General features: G+C 35.5%; 1 protein-coding gene across 15 annotated transcripts; it reads left to right on the top strand.

The window, feature by feature from the left end:
- The first annotated feature begins 4,526 nt into the window (after positions 1–4,526).
- On the top strand, positions 4,527–13,010 carry LOC114317827 (uncharacterized). Of its 15 annotated transcripts, XR_014346450.1 has the most exons (12): positions 4,527–5,124; positions 5,212–5,261; positions 5,604–5,648; positions 7,524–8,067; positions 8,855–9,045; positions 9,620–9,795; positions 10,407–10,476; positions 10,573–10,612; positions 10,930–10,989; positions 11,428–11,626; positions 11,741–11,812; positions 12,545–13,010. XR_014346450.1 is itself a non-coding variant. In XM_082898675.1 (9 exons), exons 4-9 carry the CDS (start codon positions 7,950–7,952, stop codon positions 12,642–12,644), a joined length of 552 nt encoding a protein of 183 aa, XP_082754801.1. In that variant the 5' UTR covers positions 4,527–5,124; positions 5,212–5,261; positions 5,604–5,648; positions 7,524–7,949; the 3' UTR covers positions 12,645–13,010. The 15 variants fall into 15 exon arrangements, 10 of the variants coding, with proteins under 10 accessions (XP_082754801.1, XP_082754798.1, XP_082754797.1 ...); XR_014346449.1 differs by lacking the exon at positions 11,428–11,626; XR_014346448.1 differs by lacking the exons at positions 10,407–10,476; positions 10,573–10,612.
- Positions 13,011–13,267: the final 257 nt, after the last annotated feature.

Raw genomic sequence — 13,267 nt, 5'->3', positions numbered from 1 at the left:
CCCAATCTGAATCAGAGTAGGCATTAAGAAGAAAAGGACCACGAGAGAAATGTAGATCATGAGCCAAGGTACCTTTCAAATATCTGAGCAACCTTTTCACAGCAGCAAAATGACAATTTAAGGGAGACTGCATGAATTGACAAGCAGTGTTGACTGCAAAAGCCAAATCTGGTCGAGTGATAATGAGGTATTGAAGAGCACATCTTCAGAAGAGAAAGTGGAGCATTTAGAAGTCATAGGAAAGGAATAAGGTTTGCAATTTTCTATGCCAGCTTTGGCCAAAATTTCTGGTGCATACTTGGATTGAGAAAGAATATAACCTGAGGAAGACTAGATAACAGAAATACCTAGAAAGTGATTAATAAAACCAAGTTCCTTCATGGAGAATGTAGTATGCATTTGCTGAATGAGAGTGTGAATTTAATGAGGATCACTACTTGTGAGGAGAATATCATCCACGTAGATGAGAAGAATAGTTACGGAAGTGGAAGCCTTTTGGACAAATAATGAAGAATCACAGTGATTAGCAACAAAGTTTTGAGAAAGAAAAAAGGTAGAAAATGTAGAAAACCAAGCTTTAGGAGCTTGTTTTAAACCATAAAGAGCTTTGTGTAACTTGTAGACAGAGAAGGTTGAGTGGAATAAATAAAACCGTGTGGTTGAGTCATGTACACCTCTTCCTCTAGAACACCATGCAAGAAGGCATTGGAAATATCAAGTTGTTTAATAGGCCAATTATAATGAAGAGCAAGACAAAGAAGAACTCTGATAGTGGGCTTTTTAGCCACAGGACTAAAGGTTTCAAAATAGTCCACACCCTCTGTTTGAAGAAAACCTTTAGCTACTAGTTGAGCCTTATGTCTAGCTATGGTGCCATCTGAATTTTTCTTTAGTTTGTGAAGCCATTGTAACCTATAGCTTGTTTACCAGGAGGGAGAGAGACCAAAGGCCATGTGCCCTGTCTTTGGAGAGCTGAATACTCATCTAACATAGCATTTTTCCAAGAAAGAGAAACAACAGCCTCTTGATAGGTTTGAGGTTCAACAACAGCAGTGGAGTTAGTGGTAGAGGCAGTTGTGAAACAAGTGAGATTTTTGGTCTTAGATCTGGTAATCATAGGATGAGTATGAGTAGGAAAACAAGGAAGATCAATAACAATAGAAGAGATATGAATTTGAGATACAAAAGGAGGAATGAATGATTCAGAAAGAGTTGGAACAGATTTAAGTAGAGGCAAAATAGATGACTGCTGATGAATAGAAGCAGGTGGTTGATGAGGTAGATCAGGTGACTATTGAGAGACAAAATTTTTTTTACTGAGGGACAGATATAGGAGTAGAAGAAGTTGTAGGTAGAGGAGAGGTGTTAAGAAATTCTGAAGCAAGAGAATAATGGGCTTTAGAAGGCACTGAGAAAGATTGCTGGTCTGAAGAAACATGCTAAAAGAAATCAAGCAAAGTAGGAGAGACGGGGGAAGAAGGCTGAGATGAGGACTGAAAAGGAAAGGATAATTCATCAAAGACAACATGTCTAGAAATATACGCTTTCCCAGTTTTAGGGTCAACATATCTATATCCTTTGATAGAAGGCTGATAACTAATAAACACACAAGGGATAGACTTGGTTTGAAGTTTATGTGAGGTATAAGGCTTAAGCCAAGGATAGCATCTGTAACCAAAAGTCCTGAATAGCTGATAATCATGCTTTTGTTTGAATAAAAATTCATAAGGAGTGAGATTATTCAACTTAAGAGTAGGATGCCTATTAATAAGAAAAACAGCTGTAACAAGAGCATCAAACCAATAAACTAAAGGAAGAGAAAAATGATGCATGAGAGTGATAGTGGTTTCTATGAGATGCCTACGTTTTCTCTCAGCAACACCATTTTGAAAGGGAGTGTGAGGACAAGATAATTGATGTTCAATCCCTTTTGTGTAAGAAAATCTTGAAAAGCATGACTAAGATATTCACCCCCATTGCCACTCCTTAAAATCTGAAGTTTACTGGTGAACTGAGTTTTAACAAAAGCTTTGAATTCAAGAAACTTAACAAACACTTCACTTTTATAATGAAGAGGAAAAAGCCGAGTAAATTTGCTAAAATCATCAATGAAGAATACATAGTATTTAAAGCTAGAAATAGATGCTAGAAAGGGGCCCCAGACATTAGAATGAATGAGGGTCAAAGGTTTATTTATAATAGCATTAGACAAAGAGAAAGGCAACCTATGGCTCTTAGAAACACAACAATGTTCACATAGATGAGAGCCTTTATTTCCTAAAGCAGAAGAGTTAGGAACTAAGTGATGATGAGTTAAGATGTGATGCAACTTCTTGGAAGAAGGATGTCCAAGTCGAAAATGCCAATTTGGTGTGGTTACAAAAGATGTAGTAGTAGGAGAACAAGAAAGGCAGATGTGAGAAGAAGAGCCAACAACAGAAGAATAAGGCACAACAACAAGTGAAGAAGATGGCACAATAGCAGTTAAAGATAAGATGAAAGGGTAAAGTCCTTGAGAATAGAAGCCTTTATACAGAATCTGCTATGTAGCCTTGTCCTGAATGAGAAAGGAATGCTCATCAAATGTAATAGTACAATGGTTATCTTTAGTCAGTTGATGAACTGAAAGCAAATTGGAAGAAAGAGTAGGAACATAGAGCATTTTGGTAAGATGAAAGAGAAATGAAGGTGTAAGAAGAAGACCTTTACCAGTATGAGCAATAGGAAGAGTGGATCCATCACAAATGGCTACTTGCTCATGTCCTTGATAAGGTTGATAGAAGGAGAGATGATTAAGATCATTAGTCACATGATTAGTAGCTCCAGGGTCTAAAAACCAATTGACATTAGTGATGGAGAATGGAGCAAATGTTATATATGCTTTAGAGTGGTTTGAACTTTGTGAGGTCTAAGAACCAGTAGGCTGATCATTCTGAAAAGTTATATCCATCCTATGCCAACAATCTAGGGCAATGTGATCGGACTTGCCACAGATTTGACAGATCACTGAGGAAGTAGACGAACTACTTGCAGGAGCATAGTTGTTGTTGTTGTAGCTATTATAGCCTTGTTTGCCCCACTAAAAAGTGCTGAAGCTATTACCTCTCTGAGAATAACCAGATTGATGAGCTGGACCTCCTCGAAACCTGCCTCTATCTCTGCCTCTGAAATTACCTCTGCCTCTATAATTGCCTCTATGACCTCCTCTGTTAGAAAAATGGCCTCTATGTGTGTTGTAAGCAAAAAGACCTGGAGTTTTGGCAGGTTGCATGTGCTTAAGAGAAGCCTCTACATGAATAGATTCCAAACAAAGTAGAGAGCACAGTTGCTCTAAAGAGAGAAGTCCTGATCTAGCACGTATAGTAGTTTTCAAGGCATTGTATTCATCAGGCAAACCATTCAAAATTAGAAGAATAAGATCTTCATCCTTAACAGGTGAATACACTAAAACAAGTTAATCAGCTATCACTTTGAATTGATTCAAATATTCTTCCATTGTAACTCCTTTCTTAGTGATCTTACTCAATTTAGTCTTTAATTGATGTATATAAGACCTAGAAATGGAGGCAAATCTCTTGGCCAAAGCAATCCAGACTTCATGACTTGATTGACAATGAATTGCAGATGTGAAAATAGAGGGATATAGTGTAGTAGTGATACAGCTCAGCAGATGAGCATCAATAGTATTCCACAGAGTGTAAGTTGGATTCAAGACTTCAAGACTCTATGAATCAAGCACAGTGGATGAAGGACATACCTCAGATCCATCAACATAACCGAGAAGCTTTGTTGCCTTCAAAATGTTTTGAAGTTGATTCTTCTACGCTATGTAATTTGAAAAATCAAGCTTTGTAGTGACAAATGCACTAAGATTTGAGATTAACAAAGTCAGATTTGAAGGTAATGATGTAGAGACATAAGAAGAAGAAGAAAAAGAAGAAGAAGAAGAAGAAGAAGAAGAAGATAAAGCTACAGCAATGGTGAAAGCCATTGATGAACTCTTCAGATGCTCGTGAGAGCCTATAGCTCTGATACCATAAAGAGAATATAGAAGATGTTAATCTTAATTTTCAATACAACAATTAGTGACTACATCAATGCTTTTATACAAGTGTTATGCAATCTTAACCTAAGCTTAACCTGACTTATAACTACCTAACCATCTTTAGTTAACTGTTCTAACAACATAACAACAACATAACAGCTTTGATTAATATCTCTAAAAAACTAACTGATTAGAGATACACGTGCAGGTGCAACAGTTGAGGGCTGAGCTGGTTGAGCTTCTTGAACTGCTTGGTCTTGAGACTTAACAGATGAGCCAGTAGCAGCAGATTCTTTATCAACCATCCACCCCATCACAACCATCCATCTCAACCCTACTATACAATTTACCACATTGAATCACAAATACCTTTCACCATATATAGCCCTCGGCAACATTTGCCACTTCCTTATTCTTTCCATTCTCCATAGCTTTTCATCCTTTTCAAAAAATTACTTTGCATATAAATAGTTCGTTTTTTCACACACACACACTACAGGAAAAAGGAGATATGGTGACGTTTTTTTAACGACGTTTTTTTAAACGTCACTGTTATTAATATTTAACGGCGTTTTATAAACGCCGCATATTTTTTTAAAATAAAACTACGTCGTTTTATAATCGGAGGCGTTTGGAAGCGCCTCCAAATGCGGTAGACACGCGCTTTTTTTTAAGCACATTTTGAATCTGAGCCCCTCTCTCTCTCTCTCTCTCAACCCTTATACGCACACATCTCTCTCAACCCTCATCGAAGCTCCAGATCGATGCTTCATTTTTAAATCTGAGCCCTTTCTCTTTCTCAACCCTTATACGCACACATCTCTCTCTCAACCCTCTCTAAGCTCCATCGAAGCTCCAGATCGAAGCTCCATTTTAAAATCTGAGCCCTTTCTCTCTCTCAACCCTTATACGCACACATCTCTCTCTCTCAACCCTCTCTTAGCTCCATCGAAGATTCAGATCGAAGCTCCATCGAAGCGATTTCGAAGCTCCATCGAATATTCAGATCTAAACTCCATCGAAGATTCAGATCGAAGCGATTTTGAAGCTCCATCGACAACACCATCTGCACTGGCAAGGTCGAGCTCCACCGTCTCTCTCTCTCTCTCTCTTTAGATCTATGAAATCAATGTTTTAAGTCATTCTTACTTGATCCTCATTTGCAGAGATTCAGAGAATCAGTGATTTCCAGAAGCTCAGATCTGAACTTTAATCTGTACTCTCTCTCTCTCTCTCTCTCTCTCTCTCTCTCTCTCTCTCTCTCGCTCTATTTGTGGTCTTATTGGCCAAGGCATTGCAAATCAACATGTCAACTAGAGAGTTCCAAAAACATTTTGCATCCTTTCTGCAAACTGATAACGTAAAATATTATTGACCGAATAAAATAATAGGAAGGCTTTTAAGCTCACTATATCATGTAATTTGATCAAGTTGGAAATTATATTGACTGAATAAAATAAGAGGAAGGCTTTTAGCATCATAACAACAGTTAATCTTGAAATTATTAATGCTCTCTCTCTGCCTCTTTGTGTGTTTCTCTTTGTATTGGTTTCATCAGATCAGCCACAAATTTGGAGCGTTATTTACAGATTTCAATTTACAGGTAATTTAGATTCCATCACTTTTGGCATTGTTCGCACAATCATCTTTGTTTGTTTGCTGAGAAAAACAGAGGAATGAAAAGTAAAATACATTTGGAATCTTATAAATGGTTATTTTCACGTTGAATTTGATTCTTGGAAAATATAAAGAAAAAAGGCCAACGGTTAAATTCTTGAGATTTCTTGTTCCCTTGGTTCACAATGAATGAAAATGAGAAAATTTTAAGATGTAAACCTCCTGTTTTCTTTTGTTTACTTAGGAACCAAACGGAGCATTGAATTCTGGTCTTGTTTGATTTCTTGAATGAATGATGCTATAAATTTTTTATTTTATTTTATTTATTTTTTGCATTATAGCGTTTCTAATGGCTCAGATCATGTTCTATCTAGCTTCCTTCAATGTTTGATTCATATTTTGGTTTTGATACTGATGAGATAATTGTAAGATGATTTAATGATCCTGAATTTTCAAATTAGTGATTTGTTTGATTTATCTCACCCTTTTCTTGGAATTCTACCCATATGGGCAATACCATGTCTAAATGAATTATTAGTTCAAAACCCAATTTTCATAGCCAAACATTGAATTACGTGTTATGTTGGATTACTAATCCAATACCAAGATCATGGAAGATGATCCTCTCTAGCTAGCACTTTCTTCATTCGACAAATGTGGTCTTTGGATCAACTGTTAGATGATGACTGGATAAAGAAAGTGTTGAAGGCAATATGAATCTCAAGATCATATCGACCCAAACAATAAATCACCATTTTATGTAACTGGGGAGAAATTGTCCTCCTTGTAGAAATATATTCTTGTTATTCAGCTAATGTGGATTGTTCAGTTGTCCATGCTCTAGCTTGGCTTTCTTGATCATACTATCATCAAGAAATGATCTATAAATATCTCGTCCACATGATTTGTATTAATAAGCTAATACAGTGGTTTTTACTTTAATGCTTGAGTTGACAGAAAAATGAAAATGATTTTCAATTGATTGAAAGTGATATGAATTTTGTACAGTTGTACTCATCAATGAAAACCATAAAAACCGTTGCATTTGGCAGAATCATTACTAGAAAGAATGTCTATATTATTTATGATAGTTGTTGAATTGTTGCAATGGCATGTAGTCTGATTTTAATTTTTTTTTTCTAGACATTTTCTTTCCATTTTTTCTCCTTAATTGTTTACCAAGAATTTCCCTTTTTAAGTAAAATTGTAATTTTCAAACGATATATGTATACATATATCTTCTGCAAGCTCACATAGGTGATAGCCCAAACAAAGTTCTCTTCTCTTTTTTATTTCATGAAAATATATACCAACCAATTTCTTCAATTCCATTGGAACAAACTAGCAAGCTATTGTCGGAGTGCATTTTCAGTAGTGTTAAACCATCTTGTTAATTTTGATCCCAATCAATTAAATAAACAAAATTAAGCCTCAAGTCCATTTCATTGGGTCAGAAGATGGAAAGGTGAAGCCTCGCTCGGTGGCTCACTTTCTCAGATCAACCTCCTTAGGAAGACGGACAGTTGAGACCTCGCTTAGGTTTCACTTTTGCTGATTTAGACAACTAGAATTAGTGGGAATATGTTTGATGTTGTGACTAGGATTTTAAATATCAGCTGTATTAGGATTTTTAACTTCTGATACTGATCTGATATATAAGTTTGATATTATTTGATATTTAATTGTACAGCCAAAACTAATATCTCAATACTATTATTTAAAACTATAATTGTAATGCCAGATAACAAGACAATTTTTGCACATTTATCATTTATGGCTGTACATGTATTCAATTTTTATTTCACTTTGGCCTTCTTGATAGTAAAGCCAACCAAGTCATTTAAAATGATCTCAACTACAGGGAATGGTACTTCTGACAATGTCAGTGTCAATTAAATTTTGGAAACCAACATGCACAAATGGGGTATGCAAGGCCTCATCATCCCAAACAGTACTCAGCTCTTTACATCATAGCAGTTGGTGCTGGTGGAACAAAACCCAACATCTCCACCTTTGGTGCAGACCAGTTTGATGACATCAACCCCCATGAGAAGAAGCTCAAGGTCTCTTTCTTCAATTGGTGGACGTTCAGCTCCTTCATTGGTGGACTCGTAGCCACCCTTGGGCTTGTCTACATTCAAGAGAACTTGGGTTGGGGTTTAGGGTATGGTGTCCCTACAGTAGGACTCATTGTGTCCTTATTGATATTCTACATTGGTGTTCCTACTTATAGGCACAAGGTTAGGAAGACAGAGCCCAGGTGAAGACATGGTTAGAGTCATTGTCAATGCATTTGCCAACAGGAGGGTCAAGGTCCCCAGCCAACCATCTGAGCTTCATGAGTTTGGGCTGCAACATTACATCAATTGCAGGAAGAGGAAGGTCCACCACACCCCTAATTTTAGGTTAGTTCTTCTTCTTCTACTATTTCTGGCTAGTACTCTTTTTTTCTTTCATTGTTAATCTAATTGGGATGGATTTGCTTTCTTATGATATTTTGTGCATTCACTTCTCTTTATTAATGTTGCTTTTGTATTCTATACTTCGTGTTTCATTAATAAAGAATTTTCTTTTGCCAATAAGAAAAAATAAACCATTAAACTAGATGTTTCATAAGCACACACTAGAGTCTCATCTAAATCAAGAACCACCGGTGTGCAGAGTTGCATGAATCAGACTTGAAATATATTCAGTAGTGAGAAACTATAACACAACAGTGAAACATTATAGTAGCAGCAGCAGTAGACTAGTACTAGTAGTACAGTAGTACTAATACTATTAAAGCAAAAGGTAAATAACACCTTTATCCTACTTCCACATCTTCCCTTCGCTTACTCACTAAACTGAATGTGGTTTGCCCTATAGTTCATGATCCTTATTTTTCTTTTTCTTTTTTCTCAATGAAATTGGGCAATTGCATCTCCACTTTTGTCCAATCAATCCTAATGATTAATCAGGCAGTCATTTACATTGATAGTAACATTTTACTCCATGTTGGGAGCTAGCTTACCGAGGCAAATTACCAATTCTTTATGAACACACAACAAGATAGAACATTGAGCAGGAAGGAGCAGTTAAAAGGCCCTTCTTATGTGAGTCTTTAGATTTCATCTGAGTTTTTAGATTTCAAATATGCTCATTTTATCAGCAACTGTTAAACTAACAGAGTCAGAGTGCTTTTTCCTACTATAGTTGCAGTTGTTGTTTGTCGGGTGAGAGAGATTGCAAGTTTTGTGTCCTGATGAAGAAAACACTGAGGTACTTGGCAGGTGTTGCAGGCCCAAGTGGATATGGATCAAACTCAACAGCTGAGCAAGTTACTCAACAAGATTGTTCTTTCTTACTCCCTTCTTCTCAAGCTCAACTCACTGCATTAGTCACTGGTTAGTCATCTCATCTCCAACCACACACAAATACACAACACATACACAAACTTCTTTATGATGAAGAACAGTGCCCATTTCCCCCCCTTCTGAATCTGGTCTTCATTTAAACATACACATTCTGATCTGTCCATGAGAGAGACTTCATTATATATTTAGAAATGCATCAAGTTTGATATTGTTGCAGAATTTTTATGTAATTTTTTTTTTCTTCCTATATTTTTATTTGTTTATTTCTTCTTCTTCTTCTTCTTCTTCTTCTTCTTCTTCTTCTTCTTCTTTTTGTAGTTTTGTGAGTTCACAAAATTGAAGTAGGGTTTCAAAGAAAGAATAATATATATATATATATATATATGTAATTAATATTCCTTTGTGAAGATTTATGCGAAGATTTGATGACTTTTCTTAGAATTCTCTCCCGGTTTTGATTTTATCATCCATATAAATCATTGTTTCTCATTTTCCATCTATTTCATTCTGATAGAAATCTTTCTATTTTGATAGAAAATCTTTTGAAAAAGGAATTTTCTTGAAGTAAAATTAACGGTGTGTTGTCGTGATCTGTATTGGAGAGATGAGAAGCACTGTAAGACTTGCCATACTACATTTGAGCTTGATTTTGACCTGGAGGAAAGATATACAATTCACGTTGCCACATGTAGGGAGAATGGAGAGACTCATATGTTTCCTAATCATAAAGTTCTATCATCACAGTTGCAAGCAATCAAAGCTGCGATTCATGCAATTGAGGTGGGTTTGTCATTTGGTTAAAGCTTTATGTTCAACTGCTGTGCTATATAATCCTCCTGCCTCCCCTCCCCAGAACCCCAACATGACATGTAGGCTATGTTACCTGTCCTACAGTTCTATGCATGGCATATTTCATGTTTCTCATAGTGTTTGAAAATATTGAAGAATTCTGTAATTTGATTATCACTCAAGAAATCAGCCTGACTAGAGAACCGCATAACTTATTTTTGCATATCTCGGATTGGGTTGGATGTATACACTTGCAACATTAACCTGTAGTTGAGTTACTTAAATCTAGTGGCTGCATTGCTTCCTACTGGCTGATTTTAGGTGTGGGGGCACTAACCATGAAAGTTTGGTGCCATTGGGATGTGAGTATACTTGTCATATTACAATACATGTATTATTTTATCTAACTGTAATTTTAGGTGAAAATATTTCTATTGAATAAACTTTTCTGAGTTAAATGCTGATTAAAGCAATAGAGAATTGCCTAAAGAGAGGCATAGCCTTTTCAAAATTATATATTAGATGTAGTTTTATTTGTTGATCCTGCCAATGTGGGGTGTTGGAGCCTGGGGTACACTATGTGCTGACTGCTCTTTCTGCAGTATTTGCACAAAAAAGTTCTGACATGATCCTCCATTCTCATAATTGGCAGCCGCAAGGGGCGAAGCAAAGGTAAGAAAATGAGGAAGCTGTGTTAATTTTCTTATAGGAAACCCAAGGATGATTTGATGATTTTATTTTTTTTATTTTTTAATGTTTTTTCTGAAGGATCATCCATGAGTACATGTGAGTGATCAGATAATCAGAGGTAAATAGTTCGAGCATGTTTGGAGCATGTTTGGTTACCATTCTCGGTATTGAATTATGTTGTCGATCAATGTCTTGAAAGTAAATGCAAGATGATTTGTTTTAATAATTATCATTCAGACATGGATTTGTTTTCATTGTATTTGGTTTTTTATGGTGTACTCACTTTAAACATTTTTATTTCATGCGGGCACAAATTTATTTTTTTATTAACCAAACATTAAAGTTCTTGTGGATGATGTCATGGCTAAAAAAAGTTGATTTTTGTCACTAAATTTACTTGCACCAGTGCTAATGGTTTATTTTTCCTTTAAACAGATTGTTGAGCGGCTTAAGAAGTATTTTGATATTCTTGGGGGTCCTTCGACATTTATACAGGTGAGTACCTTATTCCTTGGGTGCTTGTTTTGAAACATTGAAGTCAGGATTTGTTCTGTTTTCTTAAATGAAATAATTTTTTGCATTTGGTTGATGCATTTCCTGGATTGGTCAAGTTAAAAATTATAACTTGCAGCCATTACAAATCCCACTTTTCCCTTTCCATATACAAATCCCACTTTTCCCTTCCCATACACAAATCCCACTTTTCTATGCGTAATTTAGTTTTCTTTTTTGTTTTTTTATTTTTGTGGATGTTGATTGGTTTTCTTAGTTCCTTCTTAGTGGGAAATTCTTTAGCTATTAATGGTAATCAGTGAGTATGTGCTCTTAGTGTCATTGAATTCCCATTTTAGTTGTTTCTGTACTATGATCAAAGTTTAATCATTTTACACACTAGACTTGATGATGCAAACTCATGAACTTTAATCTCTGCAGTGATTTGGGTTGCTGATAAGAGTATCGGATCTGGGTTAGAGTTGGAAGAGTGGTTGATTTGTTAGCTTTATCTTAGCATATCAATAAAGCTAGTCTTCTCTTTTATAACATACCCATGCTCATCTAGAAGGATAAGTGATTTATCTAATGGAAGTTCTTCATTGGCGTTTCTTAAGGATATGAAGTCTTTGAATCTCTTGTAAGGCGATATGGTTATTGCTGGCAAATCTATTCTGTTTTAATTTTTCATTTTCATGCTCCTTAATTGCTCTTGTACAAAACTAATATAACCATGTGGTTTCATGTCTTGCAGAATTCTGAGGAATAACAATATTTCTGGATCTATCACATCCAATATTGGAGATTATCAAAGATTGTTACAACTGTAAGTTATTGCTATTAATTTCAGGTCAGCTCCCATATGCTTCAACCTGAAATTTGCTTAGGAGTCATAATTTAAGCCTATATAGAATAAATTTGACAATTTTTGCAACTGAAGAACCCTAGGGATTATAGATGATACACGAAAGTACAACTGAATTCTTTTCTAGAATTCAAGCTTGATGTCGTTCTTTCTGCATCATAGTAATTACTAAATGTGCATCACATATCACTTCATTTTACATATCCACCACTAATGACATGGCTTGTAAAATCGAGCACTGACATGCACTAGTATGTCAAAATCTGACTCTAGTAGATAGTTGAGCAGTAATAGAAAAATCTAGTGAGATGTTAGTGCTGGTTAGCAAACTGTTAGCTAGCATTTCAATTCAAAACAATAAAGTTCAACTACACCTCCATCTGCTTGTACTTGCTAGTATATGTACAGACATGATAAAGCATTGATGCTACATCCTCCATACCCTAGAGTAGATAGCATTAGTAATGGTTGATGCCTTTGCAAGTTGTTACACCATTCAGTTTGTTTTGGTTTTCTTCTCAATTTCAATGTTGTTTGCAGGGTGTTTACTGGTTTTTAAAAAAATTGCACCTTGGATGATAGCCCATATGTACGCTTAGGCTGGGCTGTTGAGCTTTTAGTTATCTATCTTTGCTAATATGTTTATCATCTTGTGTGTTAAAGCTATTTTGTGTTTCTTTGTGTTGTCTTTAGGAACAACAAAAAGGAAGGAATTGCATGGGACAACCTGTGTCCATGCACTCTCTGGAACATGGGGATTAAAACCCGATGGCACTGTTTTTCAAGCTTATAGAATACATTTTACTTGTAATATACCTGGTGTGCATTACTCTAGTTTTGTTCTTTTGATTGACTCAAAGCTAGATGATAATGTGGGAAGTTGTTTAATGGGATATTTGAGAAATTGTTTGTTCGATTGAAATCATCAAGAGGAGGAAGAAAATTTCTACTGCAAGGGGAATCGTTATGGAAACCATCAAACATGTAATGTTTATTTAGTCAATATATTGAAGTAGCATAAATTGTTTGTTCACCGGGCTCTCTGCATTCCTTTGTGTTGACTGGGATTTGGGAATGTATCCTGCTCAAAATTGTCTTTGTTGTACATGAACCTATTATGATTAATTGAATACGAATCCCTATTCTGCAGTGTAATGATGTGTAATATGCTTGACTATTCCATTGCATCTGCATGTGCAAGCAAATGACTTAACCTATTTTTTCTTTTTATTTTTTGATTGTGTTTGTTGTTTGATTTTGGTTCAGACACAATCATGTAATGTTTATTTAGTCAATATATTGAAGTAGTTGTAAAATTTTATTCATATTATTGTTATTTTTCAGCTTTATTAAAGGTATGTTTTTTAGTTAAATATAACAGATTCAGAACAATTTTTTTTTAAAAAAAGAGCTATA

Source organism: Camellia sinensis, chromosome 12, assembly GCF_055761805.1.
Source record: "Camellia sinensis isolate YWXY chromosome 12, ASM5576180v1, whole genome shotgun sequence".
In the NCBI taxonomy this organism is placed as follows: domain Eukaryota; kingdom Viridiplantae; phylum Streptophyta; class Magnoliopsida; order Ericales; family Theaceae; genus Camellia; species Camellia sinensis.
The sequence above is the reverse complement of the archived record's forward strand: the minus strand, read 5'-3'. Positions and strand labels throughout refer to the sequence as shown.

Excerpts from the sequence above, each read along its gene's own strand:
- LOC114317827 (XM_082898669.1), top strand. The coding sequence starts at position 7,931 with ATGGTTAGAGTCATTGTCAATGCATTTGCCAACAGGAGGGTCAAGGTC. Across the intron at positions 8,068-8,854 it reads CACCACACCCCTAATTTTAG|TTGCAGTTGTTGTTTGTCGG; the intron begins GTTAGTTCTTCT and ends TTCCTACTATAG. Across the intron at positions 10,990-11,740 it reads GTCCTTCGACATTTATACAG|AATTCTGAGGAATAACAATA; the intron begins GTGAGTACCTTA and ends CATGTCTTGCAG.